The following is an 18,697-nucleotide window of genomic DNA, read 5'->3' as shown; positions in this document are numbered from 1 at the left end:
GGGGCCAGGCGCCCCCTTCCTCCCACTTCCTCCCGGATGCCCACGTCACACAGATGACCCAGACCTGACCCAGGGGAAATTCGTGCCTCCACCCCCGCCCGCTGCACCGGTTCCTGGCTGCCCTACATCCTGAAGAACGGAACGCGCCGGCGGCCTCCCACGCCACGCCCCGTCGCCATGGTGACGGCCCGCCCTTCCCCGCGACGTGGCCCCGCCCACCCCGAACCCGGAAGCGGGAGGCCGGCGGAGCCCGGTTCCGGAGGAGGGGACGCGCCGGGCCGAGCTCGCCGGGCCGCACGCCCCGCCCCTGGGAGGCCGGCCTCCCGCGCGCCCCGACAGCCCGCGGCCCCCGGAGGACCTGAGCGCTCCGGCTTCCGGCCCGCGTCCCGGGCCCAGCCGCCTCCACGGCCCGGCCCGCCTCAGGACTGGAACCCAGCACTGCCGAGAGGAGGAGGGCCAGGGACGTGGGGGCGGCCACGGCAGGTGAGGGCGCGCAGGGCCCCGGGCAGGGGGCTGCGGCTTTGGGGGTATGTCGCATGGTGGGTGGCGTGCACTGCTGTTTCGGCCGGATGTGACTGTGTGAGTGTGGTCCTGGGTGGGCCGGTCCATGTGACCACGCACGTGATCGCAAACCCGTGTGTGGGGGACGGGGAAGAGGGAGGTGTCTGTGGGGTGGCCAAGGCTGGGGTGACCATGTCTGTGTGTGGCTGTCACCGGTCGGGGGGCTGTGGAGTGGGGAGGCACGGAGGAGCACAGAAAGCTATGATAGCCACCCGCAAGCCCATCCCGGGGCAATGCCGCTGAGCCCAGGAACATTAGTTTTTTAGGTTTTGTCTTTTCAGTCAACTTTTAGGAACTCTGAAACAAAGGACAGTTATTTTGTCCATTGCACGGCAGCCTGAAAGTGGCATTTGTGTCTTTGTCACTTCTGACAGGAGCCAGGTAGAGGGCGAGTGAGGAGTCACAGGGCCTTCGTCCTGTTCCTGAGGGGGTTACGAGGAAGACACTTCAGCGGCTGCTTTGTCTCCTGTAATGGTCCAGCTCCTGTTGGCTCACAGGGACGGTTTAACAGCTGTGTCTGAATGTCCCAAAGCTTTTAAGGCAAGAGCACCAGAAGTGTGACAGGAGAGATGTCCCAAAGGCAGTGTTTCCTCTCATGGGGCTTGGAGATAATGGAAGAGGCTCCTGAAGAAACGTATAGATCTGAGAAAATAATAGCCATAGCCGGGTGCTGATGAGGTGAGGGATGGAGATGTGTGTAAAAGGCCTCATCCCCCCTGTTAGAACTCTAGTTTGTAACTCTTGTTTTTACTGGGCTTAATAAGGACACGTGGCCCACGTATAGAGTAGCAGTAGACTGAGATAAAGGATCAGAAACCTCAGCCTGGTAGGTCTGGTTCTGTGATTTCAACATGTGTCAAGGCAGTGTCGTTGAGCGAAATCCACTGGCCGATGCTGTTGGAATCCTGAAAGACAGGCTCACACCGAGGATGGGTCAGGGCCAGTGAGGATGGAGTGCCCCAGCACACCTAGAGAAGGGGTTCCCCTCAGTGCAGAGGAAGACTGGCCTCTCTGTGGCCCTTTTCCTGACAGCGAGAACAGCTGCTTTGGTTTCCGTGAGAATTTGGATCATGAGCGATTGCATCCCTGTTGGGTTCACCATCCACATTCTTTCTTGTTTAATCCTGGTCCACCTGGTCACAATCTCAGTTAACCTCCTTGGCCGTGTACACAATGTGTGTCTTGTGACTTGGGGGAAAAAAAAAGAAGTATGGCTGGAATGGGTGAAGGAGAGCCAGAGGAACAGGCCTGCCTTTTCTTCCTGCTCAGCTGCTGCGCACTTGCAACAGTCTGCTGTTTTTTTACTCAGATGGAGCCTTTGGTGTCACCTTTCATGTGCTGCCAAACTAGCGCAAGTGTTAAAGCCATTTGTCACTACAAACATTTAGTCCTAGCTAAGCGCAACCCCTGCATCTAACAAGATTAGTTATGCTGTGCTAGAGGACTGAGGTGGCTGTGAATGTTACTGAGGACTGTTGGCCAGGTACAGCTTTCTACCTATTATTGTGGGAAGGAGGTGTGTGAATAAAGCGGCAGGCCTCTGCATGAATTTATGTGTATCCATGAGGTGGTGTGGGTTGTGCAGTCACTGGCTCTGACACTTGGAATAATCTTGTATCCCTGGTTTCGTGATGAATGACCATCTTTCTGGTTTTAATTTCTAAGATGTAACTTACAAGTCTATTGCAGTTTGCTCCGTAAATTTTTTTATGTGCTGTCCTGTAGAATAGAACCATTCTTTCTAATAATGCGGTACTAAACAGTGAAGTGTTTAGGTGATGTGAGAATGCGACAGGCCTGCCCAAGCAGGAAAGTATCTGGCAGTGACTATCATGGGTTTGTTTTTCATTAAAAGTGATAACCAGCATCGAGGAAGGCAATAGTGAAAGTGGCTTAGATTTTGTCTGTCTGAGAGGCAGAGAGAGAGAGAGAGAGCTCGCATGCACTGGCTAACTTTCCAAATGCCGCCACATGGCTGGGGCTGGGCCAAGGTGAAGTCTGGAGCTACTCAATCCAGATCTCCCACATGGATGGCAGTAACCCAGTTCCTTGAGCCCTTACTGCTGCCCACCACCTCCCCGGATGTTCATTGGTGTGAGCTAGGAAATGAACTTGGGGACTGTGATGGGGGGATGTGGGTGTCCTAACCACTAGCCCAAACACCCGCCCCTAGATTTTTTTTTAACATTTAAGATAGCATAAAATGATTTCCTTCATTTCAGTGTGAATAATTACATCTACACACTGACTTTCAGCATAAGACTGACAGTTTCCTGGTGGTTTAAGCAAATTTCCATTTTAACAGTTTTCTGCATGTGCCATGTTAGCTTTGATGAACAGACTGTTATTCTGGTGTCTAGGGTGTAACGTAGCTAGAGTATAAGGCCCGGTGCAGTAGCCTAATGGCTAAAGTCTTCACTTTGCATGTCCCAGGATCCCACATGAGCACCAGTTCATGTCCTGGCGGCCCCACTTCCCATCCAGCTCCCTTCTTGTGGCCTGGGAAAGCAGTCAAGGATGACCCAAAGCCTTGGGACCCTGCACCCACATGGGAGACACAGAAGCAGCTCCAGGCTCCTGGCTTCAGATCAGCTCAGTTCTAGAAGTTGCAGCCACTTGGGCAGTGAATCAGCAGTTGAAGATCTTTCTGTCTCTCCTCCTTTCTGTATATATGACTTTCCAATTAAAAAAATAGAGTATAATATTGGAATGTATGCTGTGTCCTTGGGGTTCACATTAGAAGCTCCCCAAGGTAATAAGAGAGACTGCAGATCTGGGGAGCTCCATGGACTTTAGGATGCCCATGCGCCTTGCCATCCCAGATAATGCTCACTAAAGTGACAGCTCTGGTTGCCAAAGCTTGCGCCTGGGGTAGAGGAGATGGTGCAGAAGCAGGCATGTGAAGTCTTCGAAACAGATGAGCAACAGTCCCGCCCTTGGCAGTGAGAGTCTGCAGCAGGGAACTATCATCCCAGGTTCCTCTTCCAACATAACACAGACATTTGAGCAAGACTGAAGGTGCTTAGCCAGCCCGAAGGTCACAGGCACCAAAATTGGGAGGAACTCTAGGATGACCTCATTTGTTCTCCTTAGGGTGTAGACATTCCCTTGCTTGGCAGACAATGCCTGCTCCATACCAAGCACTGTTCTAGGCTTTTGGGGAGTACCATGGTGAAGTAGAGAAAGCAGACTCAAAGACAGCCATGACTTAGCCCCCAGGTGGCAAAACCTTCTAAAACCTGGAGATGGGCCCAGCATGGTAGCCTAGTAGCTAAAGTCCTGCCTTCCACATGTGCTGGAATCCCATGTGGTCACCGGTGGTTCTAATCCTGGCATCCCCGCTTCCCATCCAGCTCCCTGCTTGTGGTCTGGGAAAGCAGTCGAGGATGATCCAAAGCCTTGGGACCTGCACCCATGTCGGAGACCCAGAAGAAGCTCTGGGCTCCTCGCTTTGGATTTGCTCAGCTCAGGCCATTGCGGCCCCTTGGGGCGTGAATCAATGGACAGAAGATCTTCCTCTCTGTCTCTCTCTCCTCTCTGTATATCTGGCTTACTAATAATAATTTAAAAAATTTTTAAAAATAGACATAACTAAACTTAAAACAAAAGGCCACACTTCTTTCTTTCATGTGAATGGCAGGTTTGCCTGTGTTCCTGTGTTTTGCATTAAGAGTTTCATATGAGCTTCTGAAGTTGTGTGTGAATTTATTAACACTTACTTTTTCTAATATGGGCTGTTTCCTGTAATCAAACAGGAACATCTTTACTAAAATTCATTTTTTTTAAGATTTATTTATTTTTATTGGAGAATCAGATATACAGAGAAGAGGAGAGAGAAGATCTTCCGTCTGATGGTTCACTCCCCAAGTGGCCGCAACAGCCAGAGCTGAACTGATCCCAAGCCAGGATCCAGGAGCTTCTTCTAGATCTCCCACGTGGGTACAGGGTCCCAAGTCTTTAGGCTGTCCTCAGTGCTTTCCCAGGCCACAGGCAGGGAACTGGATGGAAAGCAGGGCACCAGGACATGAACCCATGTCCATATGAGATTCCAGCAAGTGCAAGGAGAGGACTTCAGCTACTAGGCACCGCGTTGGGCCCTAAAATGTATTCTTAAGATGCTGTCAGTGATAGGGGCTGCTGCTGTAGGGAAGCGTTACTTGATTGGCACAGGCAGATGTCTGCATCCAGCTGCACAGCATTGATGGGCATCTTGGAAAAGTGTTCAAAATTTTCTAGGCAAGGTTCCTCCTCTGGAGAGACTCAAGGGGTGCCTGTCTTGGTTCCCTCTCACCAAATTGCTTTCTGTCATTTAAGTACATGCCAATAAGGAAAAGTGGCCTTCGTTTGAAAATGGTATAGGTATTGACTAGACCAGACTGTACAGTCAGTTCTGATATGCACATGGATTATTTTATTATTATTATTATTATTATTATTTTTACACTTGGATTCTTGACATGAAACATCACATGCTTTCATTTCAGGATTACCCACCATTTTAGCCAATCATGGGAGAGATTAAAATCTCTCCTGACTATAACTGGTTTAGAAGTACAGTTCCTCTGAAAAAGGTATGTATGGTTTTACTACTTTTTTTATTTGTCAAATATTGTATTGTTTCTGTGTATGACTTAGGTGATATGCTTTCATAATGTTTGAGAGGACAGGTTATTATCAGATATCGTGGCTGTGGGTCCTTTGTTGCATGCAGTGAACTGTGGAGACTCACCCGAGAATAAAAGTGGGTATAACTCCACTCACCGTTTACAACTGCTTTTAGATGTGCAAACAAGCAGGTATTTGTATTCTCTTCTTTGTCACTTAGTGGAAAGCTTAACTCCCATCTACCTGGCACTGTTGTGGGAACCCCCCAGACATTTAGTTCTTTCAACAGTTCCCCAAGGTGGATATTCTGTGCCCACTTCCTAGATGAGAAAAAGCACCGCAGCTCATGGAGTTAAAGGTCACACGTCACACAGCCTGGTAGAATCAGGTGAATCCTGCTTCTAAGCCAGGAGCCCTGGGGCTGTTTCCTGCAGCTGAGGAAATAGTTTCATTGATGGAATGTTCTACAGTGTCAGGTTAATTCAGTTCAAAGGTCCTGATAAGTGGTCACACAGAAACTATGTTTTCTGAAGGACAAAACTATCCTGCAGGGAACTCTGAAGAGTCACAGTGCTCAACACATTTCAATATTTACAGATTCTGTTGGAAGTATCCCCCGCTGAACTCTCCAGAGCGTATTTGTGTGGCTTTCTTCCACATGTGACCATTGATCCCGGAAAGTTTGAGAGAGAGGAATGTCTTACGTGATTTGCTTACAAGAGTCGGTAGTGTGAGATACACTGTCGAAGGTTGTGGAGAGGTTTTTTGAGTCATCGTCACAGTAAGAGAGGAATACAAAAAGCAAAAACGCAAATGGGCAAACTACAAAGGGCAGAAACAGAAGTTTATCATGACTGCGACCTCCGCCAGCCTGAAAGGGAATTGGAAATCTCTCTGGACTTTGCCTAGCTCCACTTGCTCCCGGTGATGCTAGTCACAGTGGTTGGCGTACTGCCAGCCCCAGAGTGATGCCGGAGAGTTCAGAGCCCTGCCAGCGGGGAGCACTCAGGAAAAAAGAACTTGGAGGCTTTGAAATTTTTCAGTAAAAAGTAGGGTAAATCCTGACTTGCATTGGCAAGTGTTCATGCAGAGAATAGTAATAATGGCCAGCACCTAGTGACCCCTGAATGTCTGCTGAGCTCTGTCAGCACTGGCCTCGCATCAGCTCATCCTTGTTCATCTTTTCTGTCTGTTGGCTTAAGGACAGGAAGGTTTCTGGTTACCTTCCTCCCTGTCCTACGTCTTCCACCGAAGCCAGGTGTTCCCTGCACTCCCTCCCTAGCCCTGACTGGGTTGAAGTAACCTGACTGACGGACACCTGCCTGGCCGGCCTCAGTAGTACATGTCCTCCTGCCTCCCGGGCCTGGGCTACGTCAGTTCCTGAAGCATCTCCTAGCTAGTGCCATCTCTACCTAGCTTCTCCCTGGAGCCAAGTCTCCCCTCGCCTCCCCTGTTCGTGCTCTGACCCTGCTGACCCCAGGCAGTCCACAGGGCCAGCACTGCACAGTCACTGCAAACCATCCTCCTTGTGTGTAACACACACACACACACACACACACACCACCTGAAGTATAGGGAAGAAATGCTGTGTGCAGAGTTTACTGTTTTGTGATAAAAAAAAAATTGACTTATTCTTATTATAGATAGAAAAAAAAGTTAAAACAGAAAAAAACAGGTCTTTGAAGACTATAAAATGATTCTGTGGGATATGATTACATTGAAGAAAAGAGACCAAAGCTGTTTATTTTACCTGCTTACCTGGTGTGACCCTTTTGCCACTTTATATTAAAATTGTCAGTATGAAACTGTGATGTAAAATGACAACATCTGAACCAAATCCTAAAGGGCCTCCATGTTTTCCTTCTCGCTCTCCCTCCAGATTATAGTAGATGATGATGACAGTAAGATTTGGTCACTCTATGATGCGGGTCCTAGAAGCATCAGGTGTCCTCTCATCTTCCTTCCCCCTGTCAGCGGGACTGCCGATGTGTTTTTCCGGCAGATTTTGGCTTTGACCGGATGGGGCTACCGGGTTATAGCTGTAAGTATCATTATTTCAATATTAAAATTGAGATCCATATTTTGTGAATTTTTTCCTTTGCTTTAAATTTTTGATGTTTTATTTAAAAAACATGATTACAGAAGGAGAGAGATCTTTCATCTGCTGGTTCACTTCCTGATGACTACAAAGCCAGGATTGGGCCAGATTGAAGCCAGGAGCCAAAAGCTATTTCCAGTGTCCCACATAGATGGTAGGGACCCAGGGATTTAGGCCATTTTATGTTGCTTTCCCAGGCATATTAGCAGGAAGCTGACTGGGAGGTGGATCAGCCAGGACTTGAACTGACACCCACATGCCCACTTCCCAGATGAGAAAATGGAATGCTGCCGGCTTTGTAGTTGGCAGCTTCCCTGGCCAGAGTGCTGACCCTGCTTTTGTTTTTGATCAGCTGTAGTCATGGGATTTTTTTTTTTTTTTTGTAATTAAGATGAAGCCTTTGCAGAGCAGCTGCTGTGTGCTGTTCCGTCCTGCAGGACAGTCAACAGGGGTCACAACCAACCTAGGAGAGAATGGGGGCAAGAGACAAAAAGAATGGACAGCAAGACAGTATGTCTGATCAAGCTGACACTTTATTATTTTCAATTGAGGCTTTTTATATTTTCAGTAACTAAGGCTCTGGGAGGAAAGGAGAAACTGGGATGCAAGCCATGGTCTCAAGACCGATTGTTCTTGAGCAACCACCATATCAACAATAGTGTAGGTAACAAGTAACAAGATGTTGGCAGGTACAGCATAAATCACATTCTGAAACAGTTGCTAGAAATAATTGAAACTAGGTGTGTGATCAGTTTCATAACCTCTTTCCCAAGCATCTAGCCAACCAGGGGTTTTCCACTGGCCTGTAGTTCTATATTCAAAATGGCTTCAGTGTGGCTATAGTACACGGCTCCTGACAGTGTGCACCCAGACATATGGGCACAGAGGCTTGCAGGGGCCAGGCCTGTGTCGGCAGTCTTCTCAGCACCTGCCTCCCACGTGCATTTTCTCCTGACCCTCTCCCCACAGCTCTGAATGATTGGAAGCATTTTTGTCTTTGTTTCTTGGTTCTAGCAGAACCAAGGTCGACTTTGTAGGTTAATTGCCATTTGTGGTTTGTGATGAGAGACATGAATTAGCTCCTATCCTTAACCCTTGGTTAGGAAGTTTTTTGTTTCCAATTCCATAGCTGAGTGTGGTCTAAATTTAGTTTCCCACTGGTCATCCTGGAATCTCCTTTAGGGAAAAAGGTGAACTGGGGGAAGGTGCTGATGTTTAAGATAAATGTCCTTGCTTGTCCCTGCTGTGTGACTTTGTATAGGTTGGTTTCCCATTTCCAAGGAAGGAGAGTCTAGCTGTGGAGCTGCCAAAACCTGACATGTTGACATGTAAACAGTATTCCCTGTGGGGTGTTGCTGCTAGACATTTTATTTACTGTCTAAAGGAGAGAAGTGGGTCAGGGCTCTTCTCTTGAAGAGATTCTACTGGGGTTACCACAAACAGTGGGCCATGCAAAACATCCAGTTTCCCCTCTTTCTGACTCACCAGCTTCTGAGAAATTGGTCTGCCCTGCTGCCTTCCCGCAGGTCTTCTGTGGCTTATGGCCTCTAGTTTCTTTATTCCTCTGTGACTTTGAATCTCTGCAGCATAAGTCTCTTGTCTTCTAGGTTTGCAGGTATTCTTGGACAGCATATTCTAGAAGAGCAGGCTTGTGCCTTTTCTTGTCCCAGGTCTCTGCAACCAGGAAGGGGACGTGCAGCCACCCTCAGGTTTAACTTCCTTCTGCAGAGCACTTTGGCTTGCAGAGAGAGTGTTGCTCACTCCTTGCTAGCACGTCTCAGGAGCTCTGGCTCTCTGCTGGGTATTTCTTCCTTATCCTAGGCTTCTTGATGTGAGCTTTTCTGGTTTCATTCACTGGATGCCCAGGAAAAGGTCAGAATCCAGAGGATCCTGTAAAGTTTGACCTGGGACCCACCCACCCCCGTGGAGTTTTTAAATTCACTAGATATTGGTTATGGATCTTTTCTTATTTAAAGTTGTGTTTGGTATTGTTGTAGAGTCACATGCATTTGTTCAGAATAATACATAGAACTATCTCCTATGTACTTTGCCCAGCTTCTTTAAATGAGAACAAGTTACAAAATTATATACAATGCACAATGAAGCCAACACCGTCTCAGAAAAATTGAGATTATTCAAGTAACACCATCAGGACATTCTCCCCCACTCCCACATTAGGGTCCCTGGGACAAAAATCAGGAGACCATCTCTGTCCCCTGGCGCTGATGTGGTCTTGGTAGCAAGAAGCAGGGCAACCTCTGTCCCGATCCCCCCACCTGTGGTCACAGAAGCATGGGAGAGATTTTTTTTTACTCACCTTCCTGTCTCCATCCCTTCCCATCCCCACCAGACCTGCATGAGTTAGTCCCCTCGCCTATGTAACAAACATTTAGAAATAAATTGAAACTTAAAATTATATATGGTGTAACAACCAGGATATGGATACTATTAAAATCTGCAGCCTTCTTCAGATTTTCCTAGTTTACTTGCATCCAGTTGTGTGTGTACATGTGTATGCACATGCATATGTATACCAAGCTGCATACATTTTACCACCTGTTTAGGGCATGGATATTTTTTAATTAAAGGCTTCATGAAAAACTCATTCCCTGGGGGTATGCATGTGGTGCAGCATAGTAACATCACCTGTGAGGCTGGGATCTCATATGCTGTCATTTCAAGTCATGGCTGCTCCACTCCTGATCCTGCTCTATGCTGATACACCAAATCAGTGCAAGATCACCCAAGGCCTTAGGCACCTGCCACCATGTGAGAAAGCTGGATGGAGTTCTCGCTTCTGTCTTCAGCCTGGCCCAGCCCCAGCTGTTGTGCCCATTTGGGGAATAAACCAACAGATGGAGTGTGCATGTGTGTGTGTCACTATAGCTCCCTTTCAGGTAAAAAAAAAAAAAAAAAAAAAAGAGAAAAATCTGTCTAAAAAGAAATAGGCTACGAAAGATCAAGAGCTATACTTCTGTGGGGGCACAGATAAAAGTACAAGAAGTCAAATCAAATGACTAAGTCAGTTAAAGGAAAAACAGCTCTGTTGAATACCTCCTTATAGCTGTGCTTCCAAAGAAAGAGCTCTCTAGTATAGATTTTATTTCTACTTTTCCTGAGCCATAATTCAATATGAAATTGGATTTAAAGGAAAAGCTATTTCTTCACTTGCATGAGTTGTGCTCTATTTACTCTTTTTTTTTTAAGATTTATTTTTATTATTATTTTTTTATTGGAAAGGCAGCTATACAGAGAGGAGAGACAGAGAGGAAGATCTTCTGTCTGATGATTCATTCCCCAAGTGAGCGCAACGGCCGATGCTATGCCGATCCGAAGCCAGGAGCCTCTTCCGGGTCTCCCACGTGGGTGCAGGGTCCCAAAGCTTTGGGCTTTCCTCGACTGCTTTCCTGGGCCACAGGCAGGGAGCTGGAAGGGAAGCGGGGCTGCCGGGATAGAACCGGCGCCCATATGGGATCCTGGGCGTGCAAGGCGAGGACCTTAACCACTTGCGCCACCGCGCCAGGCCCTCTATTTACTCTTGAACCTCAGACTTTTTCAGTTATTTGGAAAGGAAGTTGATACTAATTGAAATTATTATTCACATAATATTGCTAGGGTGTGCTTAACTTTTGGTCTTTTCTTAAATTTTCATCTGTTAGATAAAATGTGAGTTATGAAGTTTGGTAGAAAGTGAGAGCTTATTTTAATATACTTGGAGTAAGGAACAGAGCATGAGCAAGTAAGAAATGCTATGTGCAAATCCTAAATTTTTTGTGTATATATGAATTGCATTGCACCTTTGTAGTTTTTACAATAAATTTGAAAACATTATTTCAGCTGCAGTATCCGGTGTATTGGGACCATCTTGAATTTTGTGATGGATTCAGGAAACTTTTGGATCATTTACAGTTGGATAAAGTGAGTACTCTGATATTAATTACTTACATGTGACTTTCAGTGTAGCAATTGTATTGTAAAACCTGTGGTTTGTAATCATTGAAACAGCTCCTTTTACATATTCATATTCAAGATTGATCAACATTTTAGGATCTGCCTAATATTTGTTTGTAATTAGGTTCATCTCTTTGGGGCTTCTTTGGGAGGTTTTTTGGCCCAGAAATTTGCTGAATATACCCACAAGTCTCCCAGAGTCCACTCCCTCATCCTCTGCAATGCCTTCAGTGATACCTCCATCTTTAACCAGACTTGGACTGCAAACAGGTGAGGAACTAAACATCAGGCCACAAATGCTTGTTGTTTCATCCGGTGGAACTTTGAAGATGTGAATTTCTGTGTACAGGAGAGAGGGAGAACTTTTTATCAACATGTGCCTTCTGAAACTTCTCTGGATTTTACAATGAGAAACAACCCCCTTTCAGAAAGAATACTGTGGGAATTCTAAATTCGACTCTATCTGTTATTCTGAGGGATGGTTTAATACACACTCATCGCCTCTACCGTCTTTGGCTGTAAAACTGATGGGCGGTCTGCCTGTGCAGTTTACAATTTCTTGTGTAAACTGTTGTGTATTACCTGACACAATTTTCCATGCACGTGGCTTTTCCCAGTGTTTCATCATGTGCTGCCATAAATCTTGTACAAATTCTTGTTTCTGCTTTTTACCGGGTTATCTCTTTGAGATACTTTTTCCCAAACTAAAGGTAGAAGCACACTGTCCCTCAACTGTGCCATACGGCATGACGCTTGATGTCCGTCTGTGCTTCAGAAAGGTGCGGGTGCTGTGGGCGCAGCCAGAAGGGCTGCTCTTGCCTTGGCTTTAGCCTTTAAATCAGCTTCATGCATGTCAGCATGTACATTGAAGCTGATCCATTTCTGTGAGCTTCTTATGCTGCCACCAAGGCTCAGCTCCGCCTTTAAAAAGCCCAGTGTTACAATGCATCTGTGCGGGCTGGTTAATTTTAAAATAATGTCATAGGCAGACATTGCTTTCACATTTATACAGCATTGGAGTTTTAATATTTTTTATTTTTTTTAAGATTTATTTTTATTATTTTTTTTTATTGGAAAGGCGGCTATACAGAGAGGAGAGACAGAGAGGAAGATCTTCCGTGCAATGATTCACTCCCCAAGTGAGCGCAATGGCTGATGCTATGCCGATCTGAAGCCAGGAGCCTCTTCTGGGTCTCCCACGTGGGTGCAGGGTCCCAAAGCTTTGGGCCGTCCTCGACTGCTTTCCCAGGCCACAGGCAGGGAGCTGGAAGGGAAGCGGGGCTGCCGGGATAGAACCGGCGCCCATATGGGATCCTGGGCGTGCAAGGCAAGGACCTTAACCACTTGTGCCACCGCGCCGGGCCCAACTTTTATTTTTATTTTTAAGAAATTATTTAATCTAACAATTTGAGAAGCAAATAGAAAAAGACAGAGAAGCACGAATAGAGCTTCCAGTGGCTGATTCACTCCCTAAATGCTCACACAGTCCTGAAGCCAGAGCAAAGAACTGAAACAATCCAGGTCTCCCACATGCACGGCAGGAGTTCAGCTGTCTGAACCAACACTACCAGCTACCAAAGTCTGCATGGGTAGGAAGCTTGAATTGGGAGGCAGAGCCCGGAATCAAACCCAGGAACTCCAGTGTGGGACATGGAGATTTTAATCAGCATCTTAATCATTAAGGCAGATGCCCACTCCACCCTGGTGTTTTTAGAACTTGTCCTGATGGTATCTTGGTAGTTGATTTTCTTAGCACTCTGCTGCCACATCTTTCTTTTCTTTTCTTTTTTTTTTTTAAGATTTGTTTATTTTCATTTGAAAGACAGATAGAGAGGAGAGACAGAAAGATCTTCCATCCACTGGTTCACTCCATAAGTGGCCACAACAGCCAAAGCTTACACAATCCAAAGCCAAGAGTCAGGAGCTATTACCAGATCTTCCCTGCGGTTGCAGGATCCCAAGGCTTTGGGCCATCCTCTACTGCTTTCCCAGGCCACAGGCAGGGAAGTGGTGGGGGTGGAAGAGAACTTAACTGGAAGATGGCTCAACAATCTTTTGGAGGGAAGCTATACTTCCAACAAAGCAATTCTAATGAGAATAAGTATCAGAAATTGGTCTCTACCTTTTGCAAATAATTTCCAGCATAATTTAGGGAAATTAGCATTTGCCATCTATAATGCCTCTTAATTTTCAAAATTAGTAGAAGTACCAGTTAAAGATCATATATAGAAATTTATGAAGATGAAAATGCCTTGAATTAGACTCATTGAACACAGTGTTAGGTAGCAAAATTTGGGAGGCATGGTGATTTCCATTTTGGTATTTTGAAATCAAAAGATGTTATCAACCAGAAAGAAGAAATACTTGTTTTGATGCTGAGTTTTCCAAAGGAAATAGTTTAACCATTGAAAATAAGACAGAAAAAAAAAAATCTTAGGATCATGAGAATATCTATCTTGGTAAAGCCTCTGGAAATATTGCTGATAGTTATTCTAAATTCTTAAAATTTAATTACATGTTAACTCTTTGGGAAGCTTGATAAAGTGTAGAAGTGGATGCTGAGCTTCTTGTAGGAAGAACAGAGGTCTTTTCCTCTCTGGAATCCGAGCAGCTAGCTGTGACAGAGTAGCCATGTTGAATCTCTCACATGTTTAATCATAGAAGCTTAAATTATCAGGTCTTTGTTTTACAGCTTTTGGCTGATGCCAGCATTTATGCTCAAAAAAATAGTTCTTGGAAACTTCTCTTCTGGTCCAGTGGACCCTATGATGGCGAACGCAATTGACTTCATGGTGGACAGGGTAAGTGAAGACCACAGCTCACATAAGGTTTCATGGCCACTTAGTTCCTAAAGATCTGTCATCTCATTGAGTAGTGTTGGAGGTCATTGTTAAGCAGTTTTTCTTATTAACTCTTACTTCATCTGAACTGCTGTGGAGGGTTTGGCTGCATTGTTCCATGGGAAGATTTGAACTTGACAGCTTGCCCAAGTGCAGGCACTTAGCCCAATGGTAAAGATGCCATCACCCCACATCCCACAACCCACACTGAGCTATGTAAGTTCAGTATCTGACCCCAGATTCAACTTCCACTTCCTGTGAACGAAGACCCTGGGAGGCAGTGGTGGTGGCTCAAGGATTTGGGAGGCCTGGATTGTGTTCATGGCTCCCCGCTTCAGCCCTGACCCAGCCTACTGTTGCAGACAGTGGATAGTGAACCAGCAGACAGTTACTTACTCTCATGCTCTACCTTTATGTCCCTCAAAGAAGTAAATTAAAAGAGGGAAAGGATTCTGGGGAGGCCATTGAGGTACATTGAGTTAACTGCTGCTTGGGACACCTGCATCCCATATCAGAGTACCTGGTTCAAGCCCTGGCTCCTCCTGCACTTCTGAGGTAGCTTCCTCTTTGTGAACCTGGATAGTAGCAAATGCTGTCTCCAGTGCTGGGGCCACTGCCTGAGAGGCACATAGGGGTGGCAGATACTTTGTGTTTCCTTGTTGGTGACTTTTCCAGCCCCACAATTCATAATATCACTGTAAATATTATCTGCAGATTTAAAGTAAGTATGAGAAATAAAATGACTTCAAGTATATGACATGTGTTTCTTCTTGCAGCTGGAAAGTTTGGGCCAGAGTGAACTGGCTTCCAGACTTACCCTGAATTGTCAAAATTCTTATGTGGAACCTCATAAGATTCGGGACATCCCTGTGACCATCATGGATGTAAGCTCCTTGTAATGGTTGTATGCTTCCGGTGTGAGTCTTCAAGTGCCACACAGGCTTTTGTTGTTGTATCCCTCAGCTCTCCTGGTTTCCGTTATTGCTTGTCCTAAATTTTTCCTGGCTGGAAATCAAAATGTCAGTGGACATAAGGGATAGTTGATCTGTTTTGGGTATCTTTGCTTTCACATCAACAGGATCGCATACAAAACAGAAGGTGCCTACAAGAACAAAGATGTAAAGGATCCATAAATCCTCATTAGCACAAAAGTGTCCTTTTTTACTTTGATGAAATATACATAAGAAAATATAAACAGGGTTTTTTTTTTTAAGAGATTTTTTTTCTTTATTGGAAAGGCAGATATACAGAGCAGAGGAGAGGCAGAGAGGAAGATCTTCCATCTGTCTGATGGTTTATTCCTCAAGTGGCCGCAACAGCTGGTGCTGAGCCAATCCGAAGCCAGGAGCCAGGAGCTCTTCCTGGTCTCCCATGTGGGTGCAGGGTCCCAAAGCTTTGGGCAGTCCTCAACTGCTTTCCCAGACTACAAGCAGGGAGCTGGATGGGAAGCGGGGCTGCTGGGATTAGAACCAGCACCCATATGGGATCCCAGCGTGTGCAAGGCAGGGATTTTAACTACTACACTATCGCGCTGGGCCCAGAGAAGGTCAACAGTTTTTAAGGGCACAGTTCAGTGGCAGTAAGCACATTCAGTGTTGTAAATCATCACCACCATCCATTTTCAGAACTTTCTCAGCATCCCAAATAGAAACTCTATGCCCAGAAACCACTGATTCCTTACTTTCTTCTCCCCTAACCCGTGGCAACCAGCAATCTCCTTCCCATCTCTGTGACTTTGCAGACTCTAAGTACTCATGTAACTAAATTGATATGTTAGTTATCTTTTGTGTCTCACTTATTTTATGTAGTATGATATTTCCATGATTCATCCAAGGCTATCATATGCATCAGAATGTCATTCCTTTCTTTCTTTCTTTCTTTCTCTCTTTTTTTTTCCATGTAGACTGGGATTTCCCCCCCGTCATTCCTTTTTAAAGCTGGTTAATGTGTCATTTTCCCTATATACTACATCTTGTTTATCCGTTCATCTGTCAACACACATTTGGGCTGTTCCAACTTTACCTCTCCCTCTCTTCCATCACAGTGACTTTCAAATAAATAAGAAATCTTTAACAAAAAGTATGTGTAAATATCTTGTTCATTGAATTAGCCACGTCTGAGGGAGAAGGTAATTCACAGAATTTAGTGCCCCTTTTTCCTTCCCCGAAGGAGGCAGGAGGCACAAGCTACAGCTGATGTCTTTATTGGAGTTTGAAGTGCACTAGGCAGTGGCTCAAGGGTTCAGCGTTGTGTCATCGTTAGCATGGAGTGGTACTTTCCATATTGTGAAAAGAACGTGTTAAAATACCAGCAGGTTTCAGCCTTGGGTTTCTTTTAAAGGTGTTCGACCAGAGTGCACTTTCCACTGAAGCTAAGGAAGAAATGTACAAACTGTATCCTAATGCCCGGAGAGCTCACCTTAAAACCGGAGGCAATTTCCCATACCTGTGCCGAAGTGCCGAGGTGAACCTCTATGTGCAGGTAAGCTCCAGCATGGATTGCAAGCCCTTTGAACCCAAAAGGCAAGGTTTATAACATAAAATTTTATTTTATTTTATTTTGTTAGCAGGGGACAGAGAGCTAAAGAATTCCCCAAAGGAATGAGGCATTAACTTCAGACACAACAATTTAGGGGAAAATTCAGTGGGGTGCATAGGTGGCCCCTGGGTGACTCTGCCCACTATCCCTTTTCTAGAACAGCAAGCGTACATCCTCCTGTAGAGGTAGCCACTGGTAGGCTATGACCTAATCTATGTCCTTACTCATGGTCACAGTGCAGTCAGAGCAGGACACCAGACCCAAGTGGGGGCAGCCTGAGGTCCACGCTGTGCCTTTTGCCCTCTAACTTTAATGCATAAAACCCACTCCCCTGTCTCCACCCATGAGTCATAGCCTATTTCTTCATCTGATGGGTACAGCCACATGCTTGCATAATGACATTTTGGACTGCCTGTCTGATGGGGTCCCATATGATCACATCACATCTCCTAAATACACTAAGATGTTCACGCAGAAATGAGCTTACCTAATGATGTTTCTCAAAACATGTGCCCAGCCTTCTGCTCATGCTGGAATAGCAATTTGGCAAAAGACTTTTTTAAAAAACCCGCATGCCTAAATCCTGTCATCCTCTTGTGGAAATAGACCCTAAGGAAAGAATCCCAAACATGGGAAAGCTTGGTGTGCAGACATCTTCCTCACACCATTAATCCCAGAGCCAGAAGCCTGGAATGACGCAGCTCCCAGCCTTGGATGGGCCATGGGCATCTTCCCATAGGGCAGTGTGCGGCCATATCATAGGAGAGACCCAGCACAGGCCAAACCCTCTGGGAGTAAAGATTGCACCTCATGAAACCTTAAAAATCTCTCTTGACTAGTCTGTATTTGCCAGTTTTTGTCTAGTTAGTGTATGCTCATTAGCTCGTAATTTCCAACATGAAGCATGTGTTCACAGCAGGGGCATCTCCCTCCAGAGCTGTCTGAGGCAGTGTGCACGTTGCTCCGGGAGGCTCACAATGACCACCCTGTGTCCCTGCAGATACACCTGCTGCAGTTCCATGGCACCAAGTACTCAGCCATCGACCCAGCAATGGTCAGTGCCGAGGAGCTGGAGGTACAGAAGGGCAACCTCAGCATCACCCAGGAGGAGCAGTAGCGGTGGTCCTGGCTGTGGGAGACGAGGTGACCCAGCGTACCCCTGCACGATCGGCCTCTGGGTGCAGCCAGCTCACGGTTCTCACTGTGTTCAGAAAGCAGGACTGACTGTCACCACAGGACAGCAGTGCCACTAAGCCAGCACAACTGTTCCCCTTAGGGGTTTTTTGGTTTGTTTGTTTGTTTGTTTGTTGTTTTTGAGCTTTGGAATTTCAGGAAATACTTTTGAAGCCTCCCATTTGAAGAATTGTAATGACTTTGCTACCAAAAGTGAATGTTAATTCCTGGGATTGAGGATTTTGTGGATTTTTGTCGATCCTTTCCTTTTCTTTCTCCATCGTTGCTTTTTCTTGCTTTCTGTGTTGTTTCCAGTAAATACTGCACATCAGAATCTGTCAGAAGGACATTGGGTACTCTCGGGCTTTCTTGGGTATAACCATTGTCAGTATCACGGCTCACACCTCATGGCTTGCTCTCCTACAAATCAACTACTTTTATTTTACAGTTCAGCACATTGTTTTGAGTGTCAGCTATTGTCTTTCTAGACCATTACAGTCATTTGGAATAAAACTTCAATTTCAACCAGTGTCTTTTGTAATCATTGTTGGCACCCAGTTGGCCTGCTCAGATAGGATCTTTGAGAAACAGGTGATGTGGTTTTTGGTGGTTTCATACATTCTGTCACTGCACCAGCCTTGTGCATTAATTTTGAAAGATTCTGCAAAAGCATGGATTACAAATTTCTCTTTTTCTAGGATAAGTTCATCCTTTATTTATTTTTTTTTTAAGATTTATTTTTTTTTCTTGGAAAGGCAAATCACATCTACAGAGAGGAGAGACAGAGAAAAATATCTTGGTTCACTCCGTAAATGGCCACAACAACCAGAGCTGAGCTGATCCCAAGCCAGGAGCCTCTTCCAGGTCTTCCATGCAGGTAGATATAAGATCTCTCTTGCAGTCTCTTTTATTTATTTTATTTTAAGATTTA

The 18,697-nt window shown here is 45.7% G+C and overlaps 1 protein-coding gene across 5 annotated transcripts; it reads left to right on the top strand.

Moving 5' to 3' along the window:
- Nucleotides 1–239: 239 nt before the first annotated feature.
- LOC121168227 (maspardin) lies at nucleotides 240–18,291 on the top strand. Of its 5 annotated transcripts, XM_040998132.1 has the most exons (10): nucleotides 687–727; nucleotides 2,078–2,081; nucleotides 5,046–5,132; nucleotides 7,046–7,207; nucleotides 11,102–11,182; nucleotides 11,340–11,485; nucleotides 13,908–14,016; nucleotides 14,832–14,939; nucleotides 16,396–16,536; nucleotides 17,594–18,291. In XM_040998132.1, exons 3-10 carry the CDS (start codon nucleotides 5,070–5,072, stop codon nucleotides 17,708–17,710), a joined length of 927 nt encoding a protein of 308 aa, XP_040854066.1. In that variant the 5' UTR covers nucleotides 687–727; nucleotides 2,078–2,081; nucleotides 5,046–5,069; the 3' UTR covers nucleotides 17,711–18,291. The 5 variants fall into 5 exon arrangements, with proteins under 5 accessions (XP_040854067.1, XP_040854069.1, XP_040854070.1 ...); XM_040998133.1 differs by lacking the exons at nucleotides 687–727; nucleotides 2,078–2,081 and adding an exon at nucleotides 240–483; XM_040998134.1 differs by lacking the exons at nucleotides 687–727; nucleotides 2,078–2,081 and adding an exon at nucleotides 1,893–2,044.
- The last annotated feature ends 406 nt before the right edge of the window (nucleotides 18,292–18,697 follow it).

Source organism: Ochotona curzoniae, unplaced genomic scaffold (assembly GCF_017591425.1).
Source record: "Ochotona curzoniae isolate NIBS_2020 unplaced genomic scaffold, NIBS_Ocur_1.0 patch79, whole genome shotgun sequence".
In the NCBI taxonomy this organism is placed as follows: domain Eukaryota; kingdom Metazoa; phylum Chordata; class Mammalia; order Lagomorpha; family Ochotonidae; genus Ochotona; species Ochotona curzoniae.
This window is presented reverse-complemented; position numbering and strand designations above follow the sequence as displayed.